At 44.0% G+C, this 27883-nt stretch overlaps 1 protein-coding gene across 3 annotated transcripts; it reads right to left on the bottom strand.

Annotated features, from left to right (window-relative positions):
- Positions 1–888: 888 nt before the first annotated feature.
- Positions 889–22992, bottom strand: AMMECR1L (AMMECR1 like). 3 transcript variants are annotated; one of them, XM_086718301.1, is made up of 8 exons: positions 22695–22992; positions 21010–21119; positions 11914–12358; positions 9443–9553; positions 9018–9132; positions 8260–8350; positions 6192–6288; positions 889–4505 (listed from the first exon to the last, which is right to left on the bottom strand). In XM_086718301.1, the coding sequence occupies exons 3-8, from the start codon at positions 12318–12320 to the stop codon at positions 4394–4396; spliced, it is 933 nt and encodes a 310-aa protein (XP_086574427.1). In that variant the 5' UTR covers positions 12321–12358; positions 21010–21119; positions 22695–22992; the 3' UTR covers positions 889–4393. The 3 variants fall into 3 exon arrangements, with proteins under 3 accessions (XP_086574427.1, XP_086574428.1, XP_025791027.1); XM_086718302.1 differs by lacking the exon at positions 22695–22992 and adding an exon at positions 21461–21592; XM_025935242.2 differs by lacking the exons at positions 21010–21119; positions 22695–22992 and adding an exon at positions 15158–15175.
- Positions 22993–27883: the final 4891 nt, after the last annotated feature.

Genomic DNA, 27883 nt, shown 5'->3' with positions numbered 1-27883 from the left:
AAGGGTAAGGGCCGCAGAACTGGGTATCTTAAAAACAAAACAAACAAAAAACCATCCTTGCAAATAAAGATTTAAACTTAAGACAGACAGTCCAAACACACGTGTATTTGTATGTTTGAAAAACTGTTCTGGGCCATTTTCTTCAAACACTTCGCCTCTTTTCTGGGCCGTCCAAAAGTAATGAATGTTTCCCTTTAAGGTTAGACAACACCAAGAGGCACCTGGGTGACTCAGTTAAGCATTCAACTCTTGGTTTTGGCTCAGGTCACGACCTCAGAGCCCCACGTCAGACTCCATGCTGACAATGTGGAGCCTGCTTGGGGTTCTCTTGCTTTTCCTCTCTGCCCCTCACTGGTTCATGCTCTCTCAAGATAAACAAACTTAAAAACAAACAAACAAACACAACATCGTTAGACCACACCAATATGTCCCAGGGCTTTTGCTTGGATTAAGGTCACCCAATGATAGCTTCAGTTAGAGCATTACTGCCCTGACCCCTTGCTTTTAGCTTTTTTGATAATATCAGTTATAAAAGAAAATCTGATGAAAACTATGAACCTTCTTTCTAGAAAAATCCAAATTTTAAAGGGTTCATGAACCTCAGTTCAGGAAATTTGGTTCTAAAAAGCCAGTGGCACTGCTACCAGCCTCACAAAAAAATGCAAGTGTAAATAAAAAAATACAATGAGGATCATGATGGACACCATGCAACCATGCTGGCTGACTGAACACCATCTGCTGGCTCAGTCCAAAGAATGTGTGAATCTTGGTCTCGGGATGGTGAGTTGGGGCTCCATGTTGGTTGCAGAAATTACTTAAATACACTAATAAACTTAAAAAGATGAATGTTACTACTATTCTAAAAAAAAAAAAAGGCAGGACAAAGAACAGTTTTTACCCATTATGATTTATTCTCTACAATACTTCGTTAAAGAGTTCAATGATTTGCACTCAGAAGTTATATAGCCAAGAGGCAACCAAGTGTAATACAAAGAATTGGTCTGAAGTCTTTGCACTGAAGGCCATACAAAGTCTCTTGCTTCAGGGAAGTTAAGAATCAAAATAAACAAAACGAACACATAGCTCCCTAGGCTCCAGAATCTCGATAGAAAAGAGCATCAACAGTTAGTGAAAGTGTAGGTGTTAACACATCATGGAAAACAGGTCTTGTGCAAATATTAAAATTAACACCCAGGACTTCTGTATAGATGATTTTTATTATAAACAATAAAATATATGTAATGTCTCAACTACAAACCTTTCATGTTGAAAGGGTCTCTAACATGAGTTGCTTTAATATTATGAAGCAAAAAAGTTTAAGAACCTCACAGTGGAAACAATCCAACACTGACAAATCCTAGTGATCAAAGACATTCTCTTAGTTAACATAAAACAAGGACGACTCATAATTACAGAATGTCCTAGCTGTGGGTATTATGAGACAAGCCAACTTTCCAGACCAAAAGGCACTCACAGCTAGGGGTAAAACGAACTCTGAACCAAACCGGCCAAGGTGGGCTGGTTCCTTCACAGCGGTTACCTACTGTTCAGCTTGAGCAGCCCAAAGACAAAGTGAACAACACCAAGCAGAAAACATTCCCTTCTCTTTACACCTGCCACTCACACCATACGTACTGGCCACCCTCACCACCGCTTTGGTCAAGCGCGTGGAAGGTAGTTCAGTTCGAGTTCAGAGCCGTCATCTCCCCATGCAAAGCTGCCACATGGATGATCCAGACTTAGTATTTTTCCTGAGAGCCACCTGCCACACATCTTCATGAAGTGACTGTGACTGTACACTTCCAGACTGCTTCCTGACTAGGCCCCATTCAGGACAGACACTGACAGTGGCATTTCTTATGGGGCCAAATAGTTTTCCTTGGTCGACTCGTTGAGTCCCCCTGACAAGGCCAGAGGGACTCGAGCATCTCCACTGCTGGACTTGTATGGGAGCATGAGGGAATGTGCAGGGAGTAAGGCTTCTTCACTCCAAAACCACTGAGCCCACTTCAGTGTGGTGCTGGGCGTACCCAGCCCAATTCTTGTGCACTGATTTTTCCCCATTTCGTGGGTTTTTAAGTTTTCTGTTCATTTTCATAAATGGCAGGTATCCTACCCCACCGTCAGTAAAACAAAATAAAAAACATACTATACACTGGGGAAGACAAATAGGGCAACATTTCCACAAGAAAAACAGGCTTGAAGAGCATGGCACTGTAGTAAATGCTTGCATGACCAGTCTCACTGAGCGTGCTCAGGGATGAAAGTTTAGCACCAATTTTTTTGCTTTTTTTAATCTTTAGAAATTCAACACAACTTTTAACATAGAACACTTGAACAGTAATGAGTGTAGCCCTATGTATCAATACTGTTGTACAAATTGGAGGTGGGTGGTTTAGTCCAGAGCTGACCACCCTGACATCAATCCATGGCACCTAAGAGTAACTATCGTCACGTTTGTTTGTAACAAAACATTTATTATTTTCAGCAGCAGGAAATCACGAAACAATCCCTTCATCTTCAAAAGCTTTTTTTCATTAACCTCGCAAGGGACAAGTGGCAGGATGCGAGAACGCAGCACAACAGTAAGGTGGGGTGGTGTGGCCTGACCTGGCCACCCCGCCGTCCACCCGCTTCCCTTGCACGTTCTAGATCCTCGCGAACAGCAGAGGATGGTACCGAGCCAATCTGCTCACCCTCATCCATTTCTTCCAGGAAACAAGACAGCAATGCCTAGAATGGCATGTGTGTCATTTCTTGGATTATGTCCCTGCTCCCCCTCCCCCATTCCTGGCAGAAGAAAACTCAAAATTTCTTTTGATTTGGATATTTGCCCATTTTGGAAAGCCACACCATCACCACATAAACTTTAAAAATAAATTAAATCAAAACAATTGTGTTCACCAGATTGACACCCAATCCACTTCAAGAGTTCTCTGAGCATGTTGTTGAAAACCAGTGTATCACCCTCTGGGTCCTTTCTTCCAACTGGCCACCTCTTCCTGTGAATCCGTTCAGCAGTGCCTCTGTGACAAGGTTTCCAAAGCATCTTCCAAGTCCCCAGCTTCAATGAACTCTGCCACCAAATGAGTGAAGAACAGGCAAGAGGGAGGAGAAACTTGCTGACAGCTATTTGGAATCAGCAACAATGGGGAAGGGATAAATATGCCACATGAAAGTTTGAATGACCTAGAATAAAATGAGCTATTTGGAACTTTACCATGGTGGGGCGAAGAGTCCCAGCATGTTAGGCAAGATAAAGATTCATCTTGTTAATTACACAGCTTTGTTCTAAAGTCCTGGAAAGAACTGAAACAGCAACAGTCTTCCCACTTCTACAGGCAAACTAGACAAGGAACTCCTCTGCTTAAAGGTCCCTCAGGATGTCTGCCTGAAAAGAAAACAGTGTGGAGACCCTGGATTCTTTCCTATGACAACGTGTCCTTCTAGAAGCCCGACCCAAGTGCTTGTTTGAACACCTATGCCTTCTGAGAACCTAGATCCAGCTATAGGCACTGCTACCAGTAGAGGAGTGAGGTAGCCGGGTGGTAAGGAAGAGGTCTCTCCTTTCTCACTGCATGCAGCGATGATTTCGGGACCTCCCATGGGCATCCCAGTCCAGTCCTCAGCAGGCTACACCACAGAGCTTTGTTCAATACCAGGAGACTCGATGCAGGAAGAGTGCCAGAAAATCCAACTGAGAGTGGGATGAGAATTAAAACCTTCGAGGCTAATTGAGCAATGAGATCTGCAACGCCATCCAAAGGGCTTCCGATCTTGATGTGGGTCTCTGTCCAAGAGCCTTAGAGGACTCATGGTGCCCACGCTCAACCCTAACATGGCGTCCACTTATGAAGCATGGAGGTTGTGATCAACTCTTGGTACGCAATAAACTGGAAGTTTAAAAAAGGAATTTAAAACAACCTAAAAATGTTTCTTGTTGGTCTCCGTTGCCCAGACTGCCAGGGGAATACACCTACTTGATCTGGGGAGGCTGTAGGGGTGCGTGTGGGGTAAGCCTTCATGGACCACCAATTCCAGCTTCCACTGTGTGGTCAACACACAGGCGGCAAATCACCAGTGGCACCTGCATGCCAAGGGTCTTCTGAACCCACACGGTAATTCTCACTAGTCACGGAGGAGCCCCAATCCAACGGAACCCCATATTGAGGAAAGGCTGAGATAAGGCTTGGGCCCCTCAAGTTCTGTTTCATTCAGTATAACCCTGCCCGCCCCCCCTCAGTCAGCTGGAGGCAGACTTGGCAACGGAAGCTAGCATCATAAAATGGTGCAGTAATAGAAGTAACTGGACCAGGAAGAGGAGGCATCTGCTCCAATGATGTCATAGCCATTGGTGGCCACAGGGGGGTGGGACTGGTCATGCAGCCTTGTGTCAGGAGTAATGATTGTAGAGGGGCGGGGCATGAAGAGTGCCATTCTGGAAACAGTGTTGTCGAGAAGCAATATACTCTGCATAACTGATTGTCACCTTCTCACTTCGGTACCTGTATAAGGAAACAGGAAAGGGTATTAGGAACCTCAAACCCTTCATTTTGTAAAGTCACTCAGCAGAGAAAACCAAAAGCTTATTCCACATTTTGAAAGAATAAGATGGAAGACCAAGAGCAATCTTACTTACAGAAAATGAAAGACAGCACAAGAAAACAATGTTGTTATTACAAATGAACAAGATGAAAAAGCACAATCACAATTCACCCCTGAGAATGTATTTTCTGCACATCCCACCTTTAAACACTACATATGCTTATCGTCAGGCTGCTCTTAAGCAATCTGCTACTGGGGTCTGGATGAAGAATGTCAAGGTCAAATTACGCGGGTGGCAGATTGGAAGATGGCTATACCAATGCCCAGTGCAAACTGCATATCTACTGCATAAAATGTGATAAATTTGACAGAAATGCAACCTCAATTTGCAGAAAAGCAACAAACAAGTTACTGATAACTAAAAGGGGCACAGATACCTATTCTGGGTCAAATTCTGATGCAGCAGGTTAAAGGATCCTGGGGCTATATAGGACGGGTCTCAATTCCCAGATGAATATGCCATATCATATCACAGGGTCATCAGAACAGAGTTCATAGCACTTTGGCTTTGCTCTGGAAAGAGCCATGAGTCAGGATGCGAAGCATGGGGTGTTACAAACCTATGGAGCCTACTACAGACCACAGGAGCTGGGTGTGACAATCCTTACCCAGAGCCATCTCTTTCCCACTGTAATCACTCCTCCACTGCAAGGTGATTATTCCTGAATTTTGACAGGGAAATGGCTGTTCAAATAAATTATAATAATAATAATAATAATAATGCTTTGTATTTGAAGTTTTTCTTTTTTTTGGAATCCAAAGCATTTCAAAAACACTGGGTTATCTTCCAAATAGACCTGTGAGGTTAGTATATGATTTTCAGTATTTTACAGATGAAGGGGCCAACAGAGGCCCACAGAAGCCCACAGAAGCTAAACCTCTCAGTGTTTCCGATTTCAGTAGGGATGGCAAGAGAACCGACATCTACTGACCACCTACAATTATTGCCTGGCCCTGTGCTAGAAATTCTTCATACATTACCTTACCACATCTAATACAACCCCAAGGAATTATAATTCACTTCTTACATACAGCAAAGTCCCCCTCCCCCTCAAAGAGGCAGAGTAAGTAACCGGCTCAGGTCATGGCTAGGCAGCGGTGAGCTGGGGTTCAGACTCCAAGTCCATGTGCATTCTATCACATGAGGCAACCTCCCCCAACAGGTGCGGCCTTTCTTGGAACCCTCTGTAAAAAGCACTGACTATCCTGTTAACACACCACCTGTATCCCCTGCCACCTGACTGCATGTGATTTCAACTGACCCTGGAACTCTACGCTGAGAGCCTTTGTTCCTGGCCTCAGTCTGCCCTCTTAGCCTCCCAACCATTGGGTCTGGCAAAGACACCCACCACCTGATCGTGGCCTAAACTCTGCTCCAGCTCTGCCATCACTTCAGCTGCAGAGATGCCCAAGACACTGGGGAGTCTTTGCTTCTGCTGCCACTGCTTCCTCCCAGCTTAAACCTGATCCACACTTCTTTAGGGACATTAGCAGAGAAAATCTTTTCTAACCCTTTCCATCACAAGTATCCTCCATCCAACCCCAACTAAATTAAAGTGACAAAGAAAATGAAACAGTGGGTTTACCTGGTGAGTTTGATCGTTTTTCTGAATTCACTGGTAATTGGAGCCTTAAAGCCACCTTTCCTGAGCAATGAGTCTATTGTCTGGATCTGATCCCAGTCTGAGAAGAGAGGCACAATGAGGTCAGTGCTTGATGACACAAGAGTAGGGCATGTTCTAACACGGCAAGAGAAGAGAAGCCGCCAAGTCTGCTACGGTCAAAGGGAGACTTGGATACTGGCCCCACATCCCTAGAGCCCCATCTGCCTCACTGACAGTCCAAGTAGAACCTGAGATGTGAGATGATAAACCCAACACACACAACGGCTGTCCCTAGGCCCTCTGCTCTGTGTCTTTCCTGTCAGATGTGATCCCAGCATAATTACCTAGCAACAAACATAGTGTCAACTTAAGACCTGCCTGCTGGACTAGTGCTGGTAACTAAGACTGTTCTGTGGGAGGAGAGAATTCAAATTCTGTCGCCTATACTCCTTTGTGTGGCCCTTCCTTTATTTTGATCATTTCTAGAAGTCCTGTTTTCTAGTACAGAGAACTGATAGCAGGAGGGAAGCTATTCCTTCAGGAAGGACAGGAAAATTTTTCACACATATATTATGTTGTTTCTGTACATTTTTAATAGATAAAGTCAAATGTATCAAAATTGGAAACCAAAGAGAAACCCCTAAAATTACCCCCAATTTTTAAATTATGTCAACCAATTTTCAAACGGCACAAGTAATTTCATTTACCTATACTGTCACCACATCTCACTGTTAGGAAGTATTTATGGTGTGCCTCCTTATACAGAAATGTTAGACTTATGATCTTAAGGTAGCTAAAAGGCTTCCTTTTTATGCTACATCCACAATGCTTTTGAAAAAGTTTAAACACAACCATGATGTAAACCAATAAGGCAATCAGTCTCCACATAATTAGTTCATCGATACACTGAAATGGCTATTTTTCTCTATTCCAGGTTCACATCCAACAAATACTGTTGTGTTTTACGTATTATTTTCAAAAACAGACAAGAAAGAAGAAAGGGACAAAGAGAAGAGAGAAAGAAAAGTAAATTATGTTTAATACGTTTTTTAAAGTCTATTTATTTTGAGAGTAGGGGGAGGGGCAGAGAGGCAGACAGAATCTCAAGCAGGCTCCCTGCTATCAGCGCAGAGCCTGATACGGGGCTCGATCTCGCAAACCATGAGATCATGACCTGAGCGGAAATCAAGAGTTGGACATTTAACCAACTGAGCGACCCAGATGTCCCAAAAGAAAAATGAATTATGTATCACAGAACACAGAGGCAACATTGAAAGGTATTCTAAATATTCTTTTAAAGAGAAAACCTATCTAGCCCACCTCCTACCTTTATTGTCTCATTATAAGAACTTACTTACTAAGTTCTTAAAGAGAGAAAGAGCAAGCGAGTGGAAGAGGGAAGATTATGTTTTCCCTTTATCCAGGTATAACATTGTTCAATAATTAATGACCAAAAGTTCAAAACCCAGTGATACAGGCAACTTCACTTTACAATGAGCTCCATAAAATCATCCAGTTGATTACTGGAATTCTGCTACAAATACTACTCGTTTTTGGGGCCAAAAAACAAAATTTTTCACCAAGAAATGAAACTAGGGGGTAAGGGAAGTCTTAACCTCTCTTCTTTCTCAGCTCCTACATCTTTTTAAAAAATTATTTCTTATGAATTTTTAAAAAGTTTATTTATTTAGAGAGACCGCGTGCGTGGACGTGCGCATGCACGCTCTCATGGAGGAGGGGCAGAGAGGGGGAGAGCCAAGTAGGCTCCACACCATCAGCAGAATCCAACGCATGGCTCAAACTCACTGTGAAACCGTGACCTAGGCCGAGACCAAGAGTCATGCTTAACCGACTGTGCCACAAAGGAAACCCTCAGCTCCTGCATCTTTTTGGGGGTTTCTCATTCCCTAAGACTTGATAGATGGTAAGAGGAAGAAAGGCACTCATTTGTAGTTGCAGTTGGGCTGAAAGACAACACTCCACTTTCCTGCATTTACATGGTAATTGTGTGAATAGTATCCTTCACTGAAATTCCATTTGTCCAACTCACCTTGTTCCTTAGCAACCTCAGGTAAGTATGTGGCTGTACGTTTGACGCCTTTTTCATTGATGAATTCAATTCGAATCCCATGGACCCCTACCTACAGAAAAAATAACCAATAAATGGCATTTACTTATTCTAATGGAACTGCAGTCATCCACACTTAATTGACATTGTCCCCTGACCAGCTCAATCCAGGTCTGAGAAAAGGAGAACCTGCTACTCTTCATGATTAACTCTTTCCTCAGGTATTGAAGCCGAAGTAACTTCAGCTTGAGGGAAGCTGTGAGTCTACCTGTAGCCACCTCTCCCGAGTATGAGGGTTGCAGAAATACATTCTTTCAATAGCTCATCCAATAATCTTAAATATTCCACTTTTAATCTATTCCATTAAACATACCACAGGGTTTTGATTTAGGCTCATGACTCCTCACACATGGCTCTGAACAACAACTTTTTTTACTCAAGGGCTGGCCAAGAGGGATCTGAAATGCCCTCTTTTATCCCCAATATCAGTTTCTATTAGGAGTGGGAGAAGGATAGGGAAAAGAATGGACTGGGAAGACACAAGAAAAGAAAGACTTCACATTTCTTCCCTAATTCTAAGATCACAGCACCTTTCCTATCCCCTATATGGCCCCCAATTGCTTCTAAACTCAGCTTTTACATTCTTATACCCTCTCTCAATGAAGGAGATACATTACCATGTACTAACCCGAACCCAAATGCAACGAGAGATGCAGAGTTCCAAATGCGGCTGTTCTCACCTCCCAGTCCAGGTAATCACTGGCATCCTCAAAGTTAGTAAGGAGGGAGACAGAGCAGAAAAGTTTGGGCAGCTCCTCTCGGGTCAGGGGGGGGAATCGGCTGTCCTTAAGTGCACTGGAGGGGACAGAAAACAGAAGTGAGGCTGCTCTGGAGTTAGGAGCCAACATTATATGCCCAAATACTTATGAACCCTGAGCTATGCAGAGAATATTGATTACCCATCTGTACTAACGTGCTAAAAATAACATGATGCTATTAACTGTCTACACTTGAACTGATTAGTGACTCACCAGATTAAGGCCCCACAATTCCTGATTACCAAAAGAAGAACACTCAAACTTTTACCACTTAGAAGAAATAAAGTCAGGTAGTTCTTTTCAATTCTAGCCAATTTATCTGCACAGCTTACGTCTGGTGTCATTACCTGGTTAACGTGTATTCCCTGAGTCCTGAATGAAGATTCATGGCTGAGAAGGTCCCAATGCAGCCACGAAGCCGCTTGTCCCGCCCTGTCTTCCATGTCACAAAGAGCGGACTAAAAAAGCAAAACAAAAAACATTCTCCAGCCCCAAATCAATTATGGATAAGAACAAAGCTTTGCTTTTGCCCTGTTCATTTTGGTTATTCCCCAAAAGGACTGTTTCCTGAACTGCAGCTACCTGAAGGACTCTGGCTTCCTGGGAACCATGCAGATGGAGACGGGAGGACACTACAGCACGGCAGCCTGAAGGGAGGCGCTCTCTGCCCTTCCTGTGCTCCTTGCCTATGGTTCAGTTCACTTTGACACGTTTGGGGTATTTTCCTTTTCCTCTGCCCAGGACTCAATTTCTTCTAATTTTCCAGATCTTTCTCCTCTTAATTATTCTTAGAAGTGTCCATGTTTCCCAGTTACATCCTTCATGAAGACACAACCTGCATATGTCCTCTCCATTCCCCACAACCCCACACTGTTCTCCTAATTATTTCTGCCCCTGGTCCTGCTCATAAATGTTTGGAAAAGAAAAACTATGTATCCTTAAGAAAGCTTGTTATTAGTGGAAGTTGCCACTTTCTGCTTTTAGGCCAAGTCCTGCTTTATCAGGCTACACTAGATTGACGGGAACAGATATTTTACCAACAGATTACAGGGCTGTCTCTTCTTCCTGAGATTCTTCTCTATGTCTATGCCCTTAGTTCTTAGATTGAGCAAAATATTTCTAAAAGCAACTTAAATTTTTAAAGCTGTCTACTCTGATCACCGTTATGAAGCAGATCTGCCACCTATCTTTTTCCTCCAGTAAACACCTGAACAGCAGCAGCCGAAGTTCCTGTCCCAAAACCTACTCAAAACCCCTCAAAAATTCCACTGTCTGCAGGATGGAAAGATCAGCCCCTGAATACAACAGCCAATACCTTACAGCGCTGCAGCCACTACCCACTCTTCCAAATCTATGTCTGTCTCCTGCTAGGGACACATTTGATCCCACTAGGATCAAAGCTCAGAATCTCCACATGTTCAGTCAGGAATTTTCTGACCATGGTATCCCATGGCAATACTTCCCTAAAAAGTTAGAACATTTTCCTCTATACTTGCTCTCCTCTGACACAATCACACAGGTATAACCTCCCCTCTCTTTCTGCCCAGTGTGCCATACACACTATTTAGCTTTGTGTGTGTGTGTGATCTGCCAACTCAGTAAGTCTCCCAAGAGGGAGGATTTTTTCTTTATACCTCTCCACTCCCTGCCCAGCGGGGCTATGCATTGCCCCAATATGGCATTAACAGTTGAGGAATGAATGATCTTAGGTCAATGAATGCTCCAAAAGCATCTCTTCAGTGCTTTTAAAGCCACCTCAGAGGGGCGCCTGGGTGGCTCAGTTGCCTGAGCATCTGACTTTGGCTCAGCTCATGATCTCACGGTTTGTGGGTTCAAGCCCCACGTGGGGCTCTGTGCTGACAGCTCAGAGCCTGGAGCCTGTTTCAGATTCTGTGTCTCCCTCTCTCTCTGCCCCTCCCCTGCTCATGCTCTGTCTCTCAAAAATAAATAAACATTAAGGCAAAAAAAAAAAAAAAAAAAACTAAAGCCACCTCAGACCTGCTTCCAATTCTGAGAAGGAAGAAAACACCAGCATGAAATTTCTTCACATTATACATATTCCCTTTTATTTTTATTTATTTTGAGAGAGACAGAAGGAGTATGCGTGGGCACTAACAGGGGAGGGGTAGAGGGAGAGAGAATCCCAAGCAGGCTCCACACTGTCAACCCAGAGCCCGATGTGGGGCTCAAACTCATGAACCGTGGTATCGTGACCTGAGCTAAAATCCAGAGTCAGAACGCTTAACCAACCAAACCACCCAGGCGCTCCTGCATATTCTTCATTTAAGTCATTGACACCTTGAGACAGCTTGGGACAAATAACAGAGTCTTGAACTGAAAACAGTAAAGCAGATTCGGACACTCTTGGCGGGGTACCAGCAGCCATGCGGGATTACCAACAAAGTGAGGGGACCTTCCTTAAGAGCATCACAGCTCCTAGTCTCCAGCCTGGCCCTCAGACACATCCAATTCACCTGAACTTCAACATCCAGGTCCACAATGATGTGATGGTGTGGCTTCCTACCCACTGCAATATGAACCAACAAACCAACAGAAGAACCAAGAACGAAATCCTCCTGATTTCTAGAACATGACCTTAAAAACAAGCCTATACCTCCTCCAAGCATAATGTAGACCTCTTCCACTCCTGAATCCAGATACCGTTTTAGCTATGCCTGGACATTTCTCATCGTCCTAATCCTGTTACCCTCTGCCCAAATGATGCCAAAGCTTTGTATAAGTACAGGATCTCAAGAGAACAACCCAAGAAAGACGTCGTCACGCCTTTCTCACTGTCCCCTGTACCTGATTTACTCACTAGGGGTCATTGGTGAATCTAGGAAGTCGTGGCTGTGGGAAGCCATAGAGGTGACAGTAGAGGACATCAAAGCAGTAGCAGCACATCTCTGCAGTCACCACCAGGTTCTTGGTGGTGTTGGCAGTTCCATTTGGCCGGGGGAGAGGGCTCAGCGCTCCCGATGCGGGATTCATTCGTGTAATGGGAGAATTTCCAGGTCCTAGAGTTAAGTCCGACACATTTTCCCGACCACTGCTGCCATCCACATGCTGGTGGTTTTGAAGAGGTCCTGAACTAGAGCCGGGGACAGTTGTGGACTGGTTCCCGTGACTGTGCGTTCCACTTCCAGATAACTTGGGCTTCTTGACCCCACAACAGCCTGCTGCCAACTTGGGCTCGAGTGGAGGAACACAACGTCTTTTTCCCATCCTGATTCAGTGCACGAGGTCTGGAATGCTGCAGAACCCTAACAACAAGAGAAAGGTTAAGCATTAATTCAAAAGATTAGTTAAAAGGAGAAAATAACCAAAAGACAGGGTCTACATGGAGAGGGTAAGAGTCATCAAATCCTCTTTCTCATCCAGGTCACCAGGTCACAAAAGGCTTCAGACCAACACAACTGGAAGACCCTGATCTCCAGGCCAGGGACTCCTAACCTTTTCCTAAAGAAGAACTATTTTTCACTTTCCATAAAGCTTATGATCATCACAGAGGCAGGCAACTACAGCCCCTCTTGCCCAGGACTCCCAGGGGCAGAAGGATGGGATGGCAGCCATCATGAAGATGGATGAGGACATTTCAAGACTGCAAGACAGCACTGGACCTGTCAGATTCTTCATCATTGTCTTCTCTACCTTTTTAGAACCTCCAAATTAGACCGCCCTATTTTTAAAGAGCCCCAGAAGGACTTTCATGCTTTTTCCTCATTGACCACATCCTTTCAGCATTTTACTCATCACTAACCTAAATCTATCTGTGTGATTTTGGCCCTAGACCTTAGTAAATATGAAAAGCTGCCATTCTGAGAAGAGCACGCCTTCCAACACAAGGCTCCCAACCCTCTGTCCTCACAGCTCTAGCTCTCCAATGCCTTGCTCATTTTCTTTGGTTCTCTGAACTCACTCCAATTTCTACACATCTATCCTTTCAAAACTCCAATTCAAAAAAAGCTACAACTTAGTAGGAACCTTTATTCACAGAAATAACCTAAGCTTCAGAGGCCTTTTGTGAGGTAGCCATTTCCTCCCTGTCACAGCGAGGCAGATGCAGGCAAAGCCACTCAGCCTAACAACATGTGGCAGTGGACAAGCGAGAAAATCAGAACATCCCATCTGATGATGTGAACAGAAGGAAGGAAGGGTTTTTTACTAAGTTTTTTTCTTAAACAGCCAGAGGCAAAAATGCATAGTTATAACACGACCAAGATCCTTTCTCTGACTCAACAGAATCAGGAAAATAGATCCTAATTCTTTTTTTAAAAAAATGTTTATTTACCTATTTATTTTGTGTGAGTACTCATGTATACAGAAGAGGGGCAGAGAGAGAGAGAGAGAGAGAGAGAGAGAGAGAGAGAGAGAGAGAGAGAGAATCCCAAACAGGCTCAGGCTCCACACTGCCAGTACAAAGCCTGACATGGGGCTTGATCCCACAAACTGTGAGATCATGACTTGAGCCAAAATCAAGAGTTGTACGCTTAACCAACTGAGTGACCCAGGTGCCCTAATCCTAGTTATTTCAATAGTGATGATATCAAAGTTTGTAAAATTCTGCTGCCTTGAGAAAAGCATACTTAAATTTTCCTGTGATTTGGATATATGCCTTTTTAGGCAATGCTCTATATAATACGGTATTTTGGTTGTAAATTCTACAACCTTTTAAATCAAATTAGATATTTACATGCCCATTTGCAATGCCATTATTTTTACACAAACAAGTCGTCACTTTAGGCTGAGACACAAAAATTTCACAAGTATTATTTATGTTCTTGATATATGCTAATCCATAGCAAAATACAGATTTTTGTATTTAGGGCAATTCTTAGTGTGATGAAAGTTGTCTGTAGCTGAGGATAATAGCTTGTACACTTCAATGTCTCACTTGAAAACAGCTTCTTTTTGAGAAAGCCTTAGGTACTTGATACAATAAAAGCCCCAATGACAAATTTGTTTCTGAACGTGGATGTCACTGTCTTGTTTAGACTGTTACAAGAGGGAGGGGTGCCTGGGTGGCTCAGTCAGTTGAGCATCCAACCCTCAATTTCAGCTCAGGTCATGATGCCAGGGTCGTGGGTTCAAGCCCTACGTGAGGGTCTGCACTGAGCGTGGAGGCTGCTTGGGATTCTGTCTCTCCCACTGCCCCTCTCCCCAACTTATGCATGCACACTCTCTAATTAAAAACAAAAAACAAAAAACAAAAAACAGGGGCACCTGGGTGGCTCAGTCAGTTAAGCATCTGACTTTTGATTTCGGCTCAGGTCATGATCTTATGGTTCATGAGTTCAAGCCTCATGTCAGGCTCTGCCCTAAGAGGGAGCCTGCTTGGGATTCTCCTTCTCTCTATGACCCTCCCCTGATCCTGGTCCCTGTCTCAAAATAAATAAACATTAAAAAAATTTAAAAACAAAAAGAGAACATTTTTCTTAAAAATAGTGCCTCCAGAGCCAAATGGCCTGGGTTCAAATTCAGATTCCTCCAGGATCAACGTCCCCATGACTCAGTTTCTTCAGTATGGGAACAACAATAATACTTGCCTCATGGGGTTTTACGAGAATTAAATGAGCTTAATACAAATAAAGTACTTGAAACAGTGCCTGCCATGTACTAGGTGATAATACGTTTAGCTGCTCTTATCACTTTGGGTTTTTGTTCAACTGCCCCATTAGGATGGAAATTCCCAGAGGGCCAGGACTGCTAGGCACTCAGCACTTAGAGGAGTGCTTACTCTGAACAGGTGCTCTTTAAACAGGATTTCATTAAATACTCAAAACCTCAAATCCTCAGCAAGGTAGGCAACGTAACCATCATTTTACAGATGAGGAACCTCAGGCTTAATAAGCAAGATAACCTGCCCAAAGCCAGATAGCACGCTGCTAAGTGGCAGAGTTAGGATTTGGACCACAGTCTATCTGTCAGACTCCAAGGCCTGGGTCCTTCCACCAGCCACAAAGAAGAATGACGCCTGCCAATAATATCCACCGGATTCAGTCATTTCTTAAGGGTATGATTAAAAAAAACAAGTTACATTCAAGAGTATACTAAAAACAAACCTAATACTTCACAGAATCTTGCCAACAAAAATGGAACAGGAGAGGCACCGGGCTGGCTCGGTTGGAAGTGCATGTGACTCGACCTCAGGGCTATGGGTCCAAGCCCCACATTGGGAACAGAAATTACTAAAAATAAATAAATAAAACTCAATGAAATAAAAATAAAAATGGAGCAGGAAAAAAACCGACCTAAGCCAAAAGCCAAGATCTCAAGCCATGACCCTGAAAATTACCAGTGCCCCTGTCACTGTCATTTGATTCCACAGTGGATGTCACTGGCCTCTTGTCTTTCTATCTTGTGTATCACTGTGGGCTGGGGGCTAAGACACATGTTGAATGAAGCAGCAGAGCTACCTCTAAAGAGCTGGAGCTCTAACAGGGTGTCCGGAAAGCCCCAAAGTTCAAAGCAGCAAAGAGAAGGGATGAAACACAAAAGTCAAAAAAAGTACGTTTCCTCATTCTCACTGCACCAAAGCACACCTGAAGAAAGAGTGAAATGTCATGACATGGTGGCAACTCAGGTGTTCCTTAGCAGGTGTCATCTGCTACCTGACTGGTGAAACACCCCACAATGGAGCGACAGAAAGGATTTTCAAACCAGGCCAAGGCAGGCAGGTGAACTCAAGCCTAGGAAGATTCTGCCTCTGTGCCACCATGTACAAGCACTGCTCTGTCATGGAGCACGATCACAACCGATACCAAGTGATTACATTCAACAACTCCCCACACCTAAACTACGATTTGAAATCAATAGAACCAACCCAAATCTTGTGGCTCCTTAGGCCCAAGCATTTCTCTGGAGGCCACTAAGGAAACAATTCAATCGATATTCTCAATTAGTGACCAAAGGCGGAGTTAGATTTTTTGCATCAAAAATACATGAGAAGGTATTTCTTCAAAAATTTGTTCTATAAATTTCAATCTATAAAAAATTTCAAACATAAAGTAGGATAGTGTAATGAACCAAATAACCAGCTTTAGTAATTTTTAACATATGGCTAATCTTATTTCATCTATAGTCTACCTACTCACTCTTATCTCCCCTCCTACTGAATCATTACAAAGACATGTTTTTAAGGGGGCCAATATTTTACATATTCTGTCAGCATAAGGCAAATAACAAGTGAATTACAGGTAAAGAATGTAAAGTAAACCAAAGTGCTAGGAGTGAATACATATTTACAACATCAACCCTATTTATCAATTTCATCAAAACTTTTTCTTTTTTTTTTTTTTTTTTTTTACATTTATTCATTTTTGAGAGACAGAGAGAGACAGCGCACAAGTAGGGTAGGGGCAGAGAGAGGGAGACACAGAATCTGAAGCAGTCTCCAGGCTCTGAGCCATCAGCAAAGAGCCCGACGCGGGGCTTGAACTCACAAACCGCAAGATCACGACCTGAGCCGAAGTTGGATGCCCAACAGACTGAGCCATCCAGCATCCAGGCACCCCTCATCAAAACTTTTTCTATGAGACTTTTTTTTTTTTTTTAAGATTTAATTTTGTGAGAGAGAGAGAGAGAGATCGCACACAAGCGGCGGAGGGCAGAGAGACAGAGACACACAATCTGACTCCAGGTTGAGCTGCCAGCACAGAGCCTGACGCAGGGCTCAAACCCACAAACCATGAGATCATGACCTGAACCGAAGTCTGACGACCAACCAATTGAGCCACCCAGGCGCCCCTCTTTGAGATGCTTTTAATCCTACTCCAATAAAGTGGGCCATCTCACCACAACTAAGCAGTCTCAGACTCCACTCCCAGGACTGTCCTCCAATGACCAAAGAGTCACTCATTTCCCCAATAGTTTGGCTTTGTAGAGTACAGCCTAAGAGATCTCAGAACAGCATTTCAATACAACAGACTAACCAGCTAAAACCAAATACCCCTAATGGCATACTCTATCTTTTCTAAAACCATGTGTGCATAACAACCTTTCCCAAATCTCATGAAAACTACCAATGATGGTACTTTGAGCAGGAACATTCCTGAATGGATACTATGAAGTTGGTTCATTTGAAATAACTGGAATTGAGTGTAAAAAGTTGCTCTGGGCTGGGTGGCTTACAATGCTCCCAAAATCCAGTCAGCACTGGGCTCATCAACCACCTTTGTATACACATACATCACAGAGACGGTTCCACGCCTTCAGCTGGTTACTCTTTCAAAGCTAAACTGAAGGGCCAGCCACTTAATTAAAAAATTTTTTTTTATTTTGAGAGAGGACAGTGTTAGCAGGGGAGGGCAGAGAGAGAGGGAGACAGAGAACCCCAAGCAGGCTCCATGAGGCCAGCAAGAACTCATGAAACTGTAAGATCACGACCTGAGCTGTAATCAAGAGTTGGATACTCAACCCACTGAGCCACCCAGGTGCCCCTGAAGGGCCACTTAAAAAGCCAGCAGCGCCAATCTCATTTTCCTACTGCCTGTCCGTTTTAGAACAGTCAACGAGAATGAACAAGTTAAAACTGGATTTCCACGAGATGGAGACAATAACTATACTTCCACAAAATGCTGGAAAAGTGAACAAGAATCATGGTTTTACCTCTTCTTTCAAGATCTCCTAACCTAACAAGCATCAAATACACTGAAGTATGTTCGTTGCTGAAAAAGTCACCACGCCCTCCCTGACACACAACCCTCAAAGGATCTGCTGTCATTAGGTTCCACAATAAAAGCTGGATGGTAGCTCTTCCTCCCTCTGGGGAAGCAGAGCAGTGCTTTGCTGCTCTGGGCTGGGGAGCTTACGCTTATGTCCCAGCCAGCACTGAACTCGTCATCGCCTTCCATCTCAGAGGCTGCGGCATTTGTGTTTTGTTTCACGGCACCTAACACAGTCCCTGCATATAGTATACACACCAACAGTCTTACCTACAAATCTGGTAATTTCACTGAAGTTCATCTTTTCTTTTTAAGCAGGCTTCACGCCCAGTGCGGAGCCCAACACGGAGCTCACAACCCTGAGATCAAGACCTGAGCTGATATCAAGAGTCAAATGCTCAACTGAATGAGCCACCCAAAGTTTGTCTTTTTTATAAGAAGAATGCTTATGGCACAAACTAATCTTTAGATCCTTGGTTCCACTGTGAGGTGTTGACTGTGGAGTGCGTCAGAAGCTGAAGGCAGCTGAATTACAAATCTTATCAACAATGTCAACTCTATTCAGCCCAAACCAAGGAATGGTTTAATTCACAGCTAAGTGGATAGCCAATGTGTCCAATTCATTCCACAAATTAGATCAAATATCTCTTAAATTAACTTCTTGGTTTGATTTATGCTTGTAGCGGTTTTCTTTGCTAAAACACAACAGTCACTGGTTAGTCCTGGACTTAGCCTTGGGAGGTATTTAGTTTTAAGATGATTCAAGGCTTTCCTTTAACAGGCCATACCTAGCTTCTGAACTGTACCTGAGAAATTTTTTTTTTTGTTTTTAAATGACGGGTGCTTTAAAAGCTACCCACTGGAACATTATTTGCTTGAGAAACAATTTATCATTTCAGGAATAAATACAAATGATGTCTCATAAACTGCTGATGTCTATTTATTTATATACTTTTGCATTTTACTTATTTTAGACAAAGCACAAGCAGGGGGAGAAGGGCAGAGGATGGAATGATTGATTGAGACAGAGAAAGAGAGAAAGAATCATCTCAAGCAGGCTCCCCACTCAGCCAGCCCAGAGCCCAATGTGGGGCTGGATCCCACAACCCTGGGATTAAGACCAAAGCCAAAATCAAGAGTTGGATGCTCAACTGACTGAGCCACCCAGATGCCCCAAACTTCTGATGTTTATAAAGGTGTAGAGACCACTATGGAGAGGAAGATGTGCAGATACCCTGACTGATCTGGCTGGCGGACAGGATAGCCCTCCCCCCTTCCAAGGCTCCTTAAGTTCACTGACATCTTCACAGAGCAGCTCCAAACATCAGAGGGCAGAGCCTAGGCTTTGGGATTACAGTCTAGGTTCAAATTCTAACTCAGACTTGTCACGTACTGGCTATGCAAACTCAGGGAGGTTGTCACAGGTCTGTGGACTTAGGTTCCTGATACCACAGAAGGTTATTTGTGACCATTCAATAACTAACACGTGAAAAAGCATCTAACATTCTTTGGCACATTAACTATTATTTATTCAAGTGTCTGCTATGATTAATACTACCACTACCTAATGGAAGTAGGGTATGTTATAAAAATAACGTAGCTTAGAATTCTTACAATTTCTAGGAAAATAAATGCCCTCATAATAAAATTCTATTAAGAACTACCTTGTAGTCAAAAAAGAACTTATTATTAACGTGAAATTATTACTTTAATGACCTTGATGCTCTTCCTCTTTGGAGAACAATGGCTTCCAATAAATCATCCACTGTTCTGTTCACAGTGAGGTGCCAAAAAATATAAAGTATGAATACTGGGCTGTTTGAGAGTTGTACATAGTTCTATTCCACGAGAGTCCTCTTTTAAGCTTACAGATATACACTGCAAAGAGATGAAACTTGCTAAATATGCTATTATTGTAAAAGTCTTGATATATATTGAGTACTAATGGAAATACTGCGTCAAAGTAGTTAGATTTTGAACAAAAACCAAGTTAAAATATCTAAAAACGCCTGGGGGAAAAAAATCTGGATCCACCTTTTGAAGACAAGCCTCAAAACAGCTTACTGGGGAGCATGACCTTATAACAAAGAAAGCAGATCTGGGAGATAGGAAAGAGGCAAAGAAAAAAGGAGTGCCTGCTTTTTGTTGTTGTTATTATGTAGTGTCCCAATGTCTGTTCAAATCAAGCTTTATACAGAAAGGAATGGGTTGTTGTTTCCTTTGTGACACAGAGACTTGAACTGAAATTCAATTTAATAATTATGTGGTATGAGTAGGAAAATGGCACCTGAACTGTAATTCTGGCCTACTTATGTAACTATTCCAAGAAACAGTCAGATGAAAAACCCACAAACATTCTGGTAATCATTTCAAATAATCACTTCTATATTTTTGAAACCTCAACATACACGCGTACACATATCCAAACACTTGCTGTGTGAAAATTTTCCATGCAAAATACAGATCTACCCATAAAATTTAAATTTAAAATTTTAAAATTTACAGATTTACAAAAATGCACAGGGCTATAGATTTTCATTTCAACGTAGCTTGAAAAAAACCCACAGGGGTCAAAAGTTTTGTTTTTAGTTCCCCTTCCTTTACTATGTGATCTGTGGCAAAGTGCCACATCTTTCTGGGCCTTGGTTCTTTCATTTATAAAATGAAAATATTTGTCCTTTGCCTCCTTTACGGAGGGATTACCAGGCTCCAATAAGATGTGAAGAACTGTGAAAAACGCTATCTTACAAGTGTATGCATACCACAATTAATACACTCAAGGGGACACAGCAGTAATAAAAATTTTTCCAGAAAACAGTATCACCATAGCAGATTTAGGGCAAAATGTTCCAAAACTCTCTGAAGATTATAACTGTATAGAAGAGACCCAATAATTGACCTTGATCAGGAACTGCATTAACCTCTGAGTGTTGATCTTTGGTTGTTTTAAAAAAATGAGTAATTTGGGAAGGGGTGGGAGCTAGACTTACGTACTAAAAACATAAAGGATAAGTGTACTACTACTATACCACCATCTAGGTCACTCTAATGGGATTATGGAAAACAAGTTCATCTTTACACATTTATTTTAAGAGGACAAGTGGAAGGAACTCCATCAACATTAGGACCCCCTCAAGGAAGCAGAAAAATACAAGTGAAAAAGTCTACATCCTAATGTCCTAGCACAGGGCTAAAACCAATTAAGAGCAACAAATTCTAAATATTCTAAGTATGTCCAAGGTAATACTCACTGAAAGCAGACAGTTTCTATTGCCAGGGGTACAGCTATAACAGAGGAGGGGAGCTATTTTGTCTCTGAAATGAATTTTCTTCCTTCCGATTCCATTCCTTCTTCCTGTACCTAAGACAGAAATTCAGGGGTAGTGAATGAACAAAATCAAGTCAGTCCAGAGGTGAGATAAGGCTTGTGAAAAATTACAACTCCTAGAGCAATTTCTAGAAAACAAAAACAAAAAAAGAAAACAACAGCTAGGGAACAGGCTCTCCCTACTTCAAAACATTTCAAAATCTAAATATAAGGCAGCAATGGCAGTCCCATGCACTGAATCACCTCATCCTTGGCGTCATCACCAAGAAGGGAGGACAGTGGGATCAAAGGTTTTATTGAACCTGAACATGAGACACACATTAAAACTTCCTCCACCACTTTAGATCAAAACTTGTTCTCAGGCCAAGATATACCATTTCAAGGCTCTCCACTGGTTTCAGAATACAAGCATAGTCCCAAATTCTCTGCAAAGGTGGTGTTGAAGAATTACTGGACAGCATGCCAAGGTCCTGAGGACAGGCCATCTTGTCATCCCAGGTAGAGATGATAATTGTTGGTAAGAGTCATCCATCCTTACTATTAGTCTTGCACAAATCTCTTCACAATCCTTTAACAACTCTCCCACCCCCCCACCCCCCCAGTACAAAATTAAGCTATTCCCAAAGATGTAAACAGGAGACTCCAAGCCCCACCCACACTATCCAAGGAGAGGGCAGTGAAAGAGGATAGGCCCAGAGGGATAAGGGTAAGGGAGTGTGGCAAAGTGAGGAGTTCAGATCAGGACAGGGGAGGGAGGAGGACAAGGAATGAAGGGCAAAACCCACAGCTTGGGAAGGAGAGAGAAGCTTAAAACCCAAAGAGTGTAAGGTGGAGGGATAATGGAAATGGGGGCTACGGCTGGATAAGGAAGCAGGGAGTGAAGGTGGGGCTGGGAAAAAAGAGAAGAGGGAGAAGAGGAACAGGAGAGAGCGTGCGCGTGAAAAGAGTTAGGCAAGAAAAGGACGAGAAAGAGTGGGGAAAGGAGAGGCCGGAGCGGGGAGGGGCACAGCAGGCAGAGAGAAAGGTGAAAGGTAAGAAAAAAAGGCGGTGGGGAAGGAGAGTACGGTGCGCTGGGGGTTGTTGGGGAGATGCCGGGGCGACGAGTAGGACAGCGAGGGCCGAGCCGCGGGGGTGGAATCCAGACGCCGGGCGGGGGAGGGGGCGGCGGGACAGTGGGTGGGGGCCGCCAGGCGGCGCCGGAGACCACCAAACTTTACACAGACCCGAGACTGTTTCCTGGAGGGAGTGCAGAAAGGAGCTGGAGTCTCGCCTCGCCTCGCCTCGCCTCACCTCACGGCCCAGGGCAGGGGCGGCCGCCCACCCCTCACCAGCATTGCCTCCCGACTCCCCTGCCCCCGGCCCGGACACGAGGCCCGCAGGCCCCGCCTGCCCGCCCACTTACCCCGCCGCCAGGGAGCCCCTCCCCCACGCTGCCCCGGGACCCTGGCCCCTGACCCCGGGGACCCTGACCCCGGGGACCCCGTCCCGGGCCCCTCCACTCGCCTCCGGGTAAGGAGGCCCGGCGGGCAGGGCGGCTGAGGCCCGAGGGAGGCCGGGCCCAGCGGGGAAGGAGGAGGAGGAGGGCGCGGCGCAGCCCGAGTTTCCCACCTTTTCTCCTGGCCCAGACGCAGCCGGGGTGGACGGGACCTCTCGCGCTCTACCTTCTCCTCCTGCTTCATGGAGCCATGCGCCTGGGTGGGGGCTCCCGAGAGAAGCGGGCCCGCGGGCGGGCCGGACGCGCGGCGCGGACGGGGCGGGGCGAAGAAGGCCGGCGGGCGGGCGGAGGAGGAAGCGGCGGGGCGGCGGTGGCGGCAGGGAAGAACTGCTAGAGGTATTCCCCGGGCAGCTGGAGGACTGAGTCGAGCCGGGACCCGAGTCCTCCAGTATCCCAGCAGCCACCGGAGGCAGTGAGGTAATGGAGGAAGAATGTAGGGAGTCCTCCAGTGGACCACACGCCCTCTAGCGAGCCTCGAAAACCATAGAGATCAGGGAGCCGCCAGAGCACCGCCCCGCTACTGTCACGTGGCCCGGGTCTGCGCATTTTATTGGCTGGCGCCTACTCTACGGGGTTGAATTTACAGGGCTGCTTTCCATTCGTGGGGCCGAGTCCCAGGGAGTTGGCAATAGAAAGAGGATGCGGAGCGGATCCAAAGGCGCCGGCCGGCCTCGTAACCGGGCGTCACGCTCTGCCCGCTCGGAGACCCGCACAGTCGGCCGGCGCAGTGCACGCCGGGCAGCCCGGGCCTCTGAGAGCGGACGCGGAGTGCTCCGGGAGATTACGTGCGGGCCCGGGCGGGCAGCATTGTCCGCGCAGAGGCCTTCCTGGGGTGCCTGGCCCTCGCCCGAGTTAGAGGCGGACAGACACCCAGCTTCCCACAGCCTTTCTTTCCAAGCGCCCAAGCCGATTCGGCCACAGCCTTCAAAAGCAACCAAGAAGGGGCAGTTCAGGGCAGCGTAAATCAAGACTACCCCCTGACCAAGGCCAGGGCCGCGGGAGATGTTCCAGGTTCGGTGCCAGCCTCCTCATGGACGGAGAAGGGCAAACGACACCCAGCGTTGGTGTCAGGAGTCCGTCTCTCTGTCTTGAATCCCTGAATTCCCAGGCTGGAGATGACTTCAGTGCAATCGCCCACAGGACAGGATTATTCCGTAGGCACAAGAAAAGCATATTCCTCAGCACTTATCAGGGCAAGGGGCTCAAAAAGACCAATAGAAAACATTTTTAGAAAATAATAGAAGTAAGTGATTTTAGTTTCCAATACTTGCTATTTGGTTTGATTTGAGGACTTGGCATTTTTGTTTTCAGTTAAGATGGAGTTGCACGAAGTTTCTGTTCTGCTCCCTCACCCTCACCATTCCAAACACAAACTGCATCTAGGTCCTGCAGCAAAGGCATGCCCTCTTTTGAAGCAATGCCAGTCTTGTTAAGAACAGACTCGAGCCCACAGATAGACTGTTTGGTGTTTTGCTATTCTGTTTATGCACAAAGGAATCCTTAACATGTTTGTCCTCAAGGAGCAAAGAAAGCATCTAGTAAAAAATGCAAATCGTATCTGACAGTGAAGCTTTCCAGCAAAAACCTTCTGCTCTAGAATGCATAATGTACTCAAGCATAATAAGATCTACTACTACAGACTTTTAGCATAATTACCTGTCGGCAACAAAAACCGAGGAAACTGAGTATCAGTCTCTTGGACCTAACTGTCGAAGGGAACCTGGCGAAGGACAACGGGGAAAGGAACAGACAGCTATGCTTTGTAGAACAGGGGGTGACTTTAAAAAAGCTATTTCTATAGCAGTCTTCACAATTCCTGTCACAGTCTTGACACATTTATCTGCTGTTGAGGCCACTTTTGCCTGTTTCTAACCTCTGTCTGCCTGAAAAACTACAAATTAGATGATCATATGGCCCCCAGCCAGAAATCTAGGAGGCAGCAAGCCAGCGGTCAATTTTTTTGTTGTTGTTTCTAAATAAGAAGACAAAATCCTGACTTAAAATAATCCGAATAAATTTCACATAGTGAAGGTTTTTCCAGCTGAAAGTCTTAAAATACGGCATCTGGAAAGGGCCTTAGTCTATTGCTCCCAGGGCGCTACTATATCGTCATTAAACAGCCCACAGATAAGGGAGTTATTGCTCCCTCGTTATCAAGCTGTCAGGAGGTAAATGATGGAACTAAGTCGGATTTGAAGCACTCCCAAATTAAAACAAAAACAAACCTTGCGCTGAGCTGTCAAAAAAGGCATTTTACTGAGAGCTAGGACTCGGATGTGGCCATTGTTAATGGATGCCAAAAGGCAAAAGGTCAGGACTCTTAAAAAGTCACTTTGGGGTCACTTCCCATCGGTAAGCAACGGTTTAAACTGATGCAAAGATAAGCAGAATGAAATTATGACTAGGAAGAAGAAGCTGAGGGCAATATATGCCAGAAATAGGGAAGAGGCTGTCTTAGTTGTTTTCTCTTTTCCCACACAAAATACAAAAACCTGGTACATAAGAGGCATGCACTAATTATTTGTAACCTAAATAAGTGAAGAAACAATCCAGCAAGCAGCAGGAATGTAATATAGTTGGGAAAGGGAACTGTAGCTCAAGCTCTCTGCATGATCCTGAAATGTCATCCTAGTCTGCTGTGATATAACTGCACTGCTCTATTAAAATAGCTCAAATCACCTGCTTCCAGATGCACAGCTTTCCATCATTTCTTACCTTGGATGGCTAAGAATATATGGTAACATAAGAGACTAGACCTTAATTGTTCCCACCACAAACAAGAAATAATTATGTGATATGGTAGAGGTGTTATGTAACTCTGTAGTGGTAATCATATTGCAACATATAAATGTATCAAATTAACAGATTGTACAATTTAAACTTACACAATGTTATATGACAGTTATATCTCAATTTAAAAATTGTATATGGTAATGATTAAGAGAGTGCATTCTGGAATCAGCCTGTGTTCAAATTCCAGCCCTGACACTGAATACCTTTGAACCTAGAGTAAGTCAATGTCAATGACTTGGTTCTATCATCTGTAAAATGGGGATTGCAGCATTATGTAACTCGAGGTTATTGTGAGATTTAAATAAGTTTACACATATGAAGCTATTATAGGACTAGCAGGTCACAGATGATCAATAACTGTGAACCTTATTAGTATTAAGGTGCAGTGATAAACATGAAATTGTCCTGTACAACAGACATACACATTCTCTCAGCTTCGGTGCACTAAAGGCATTTGTCAACCAGTAGTCAGGAAATAAGCTTTCACAAGAGATCTTGATGGGTTGCACAGATTTTATCTGTCCCACTTTCCAGATTGACATGGGTCTGGTCTTAGTAGGAAATACAGAGTCTGAATCTGTGCTCTGGTCTCCAGAAAAGGCAGGCACAGAGAGACTGTAACTCCTTCGGAGATAGTGCCTGCCTCTTGTGTATCCTCCACAGGATAAGTCCAGTTGGGCACTTTAAAAGGGTGGTGAATACTAATCTGATCAAAATAAAATCTTTACCTCTGTATACAAATGTCTATGTGGGTTGAGTATTAGAAATACAAAATAGTTTAAATAAACTGACAAGACCCACAGTATTTTGTTTGTGGTAGAGTTAAACCATATTATTCTGAGAAATTGTATTTTTAAACTGGATGTCACTTGGTACACAATTCAAAAAGTTTCTAAACTTCTACTAGTTATTACTGGTGGAAATAAATGAAACCAAGTTGGAAAGCTCAAGTCACATATCCATTTATTCTATAAATACTCTTAATGTCTAGTCTGTACTGAAACTTTTATATTACTTTTTTACTGAGATGTAACATGCACATATAGAATGCACAAACCTTAAGTGTATAAGTTGGCTGATTCTTACATTAGTATGTATCCATGTAATCACCATCTAAATTAAGATGTAGAAATATCCAGCAGTCCAGAAACCTCCCATGTGCCCTCACTTAGGTGCTAATCCCCCTTCAGAAGACAACCATTATTTTGACTTATATCACCAGAAATAGTTTTGTTTGTTCTTGAATGTCATAGAAATGGACCCATACAGTATGTATTCATTTTTGCCTGGGTTTTTTTGTTCAACATTATGTCACAGAAATTCATCTCTCTGGTTAGGTGCAGGTATGTTCATTCTTTTTCTTTGCTGCATAGACTGTTGGGCCATTCAATACATATTGAATGAATATGTCACAATTTGTCTATCCAGCATTATTATTATTATTTTTAAAATCTTGTTCCCTTCTCTGAGTCTAGGAATTTAAGACTTTCTACAAGATCTCATGTCTTTTGCAACCTCAGTGTGGTTCATCCTTGAATTGCAGTGGTTATAAGTGGCTATTGTATCCATCAGAATCCAGTTAGGAAAGAGGTATTTGAGAGATAGCAATACATCCTCACTTGTCTAGCCTTGGGTTATGTCACCTATCCTTCTCTCTGCCATAATCTTGCCTGAAGAGAACTTAGTCTTCCTGACATTCCATAGGACATCACACCAATCCATTACATTGGTGACATTTTGCTGAATGGACGTGATGAGGAGATGGCAAGTACTTGTGATGCATTAGAAAGTCACATGTGTTCCAGGAGGTGGGAAATAATCCTGGTACCAAGTACCATATTGACTAAGGTCCAAGAAATATAAACCACACTAGGCATTTCAAACAAAAGGGTATTAATACAAGGAATTGGTTATACAGATGCTAGAAGTCTAAAAGAATAAAGTTGATGTTGAGGTAACCCCAAAATTAGCAACTGTAAGAAGTAGCTACCATCTCTAGGGGTGAGAGAACACAAGGGAAGATTTAGCATTACCAGAATGGAGGAACTGGAAGGATAGTCTGGCTTGGTTGAGAGACCATTGTAGAACTTCTCTGGTGCTGGGACCTCTAAGACGGTACTGTGCAGCTGGGCCTCGGGCCTCTGAGGGGTGCCCTTGAACTGAGGGCTTTGAGAACCAGAGTAGCAGGGAGATAGAACTAACTGCAGTTACTGGAGGAGTCCCACAGTAGCTGAAAACAGGAAGAGATGCCCTTCTTATCTCCTCCCACCTTCCAGTTTTTCACCAGTGCCCCCATAGGTAGAGCCTAAAAGGAAATCAGGTGGCAAGGGGTTCTGGGAAACGTGATTTGCTGACACCCAGACCCAGCATCTCAGAGTGGAATTGAGAGGGTAGGCTTGTCCTGAGCAACAATAGGTAACTACCATTGCAGATGTCACGTCAAGGTTTCACCAAAACAAGAAGACTGCCCACCCCCACCCCCAGCCGCCCCGAGAATATGCCAGTTGCA

Source organism: Puma concolor, chromosome C1, assembly GCF_028749965.1.
Source record: "Puma concolor isolate L17-30 chromosome C1, mPumCon1.1.hap2, whole genome shotgun sequence".
In the NCBI taxonomy this organism is placed as follows: Eukaryota; Metazoa; Chordata; class Mammalia; order Carnivora; family Felidae; genus Puma; species Puma concolor.
The sequence above is the reverse complement of the archived record's forward strand: the minus strand, read 5'-3'. Positions and strand labels throughout refer to the sequence as shown.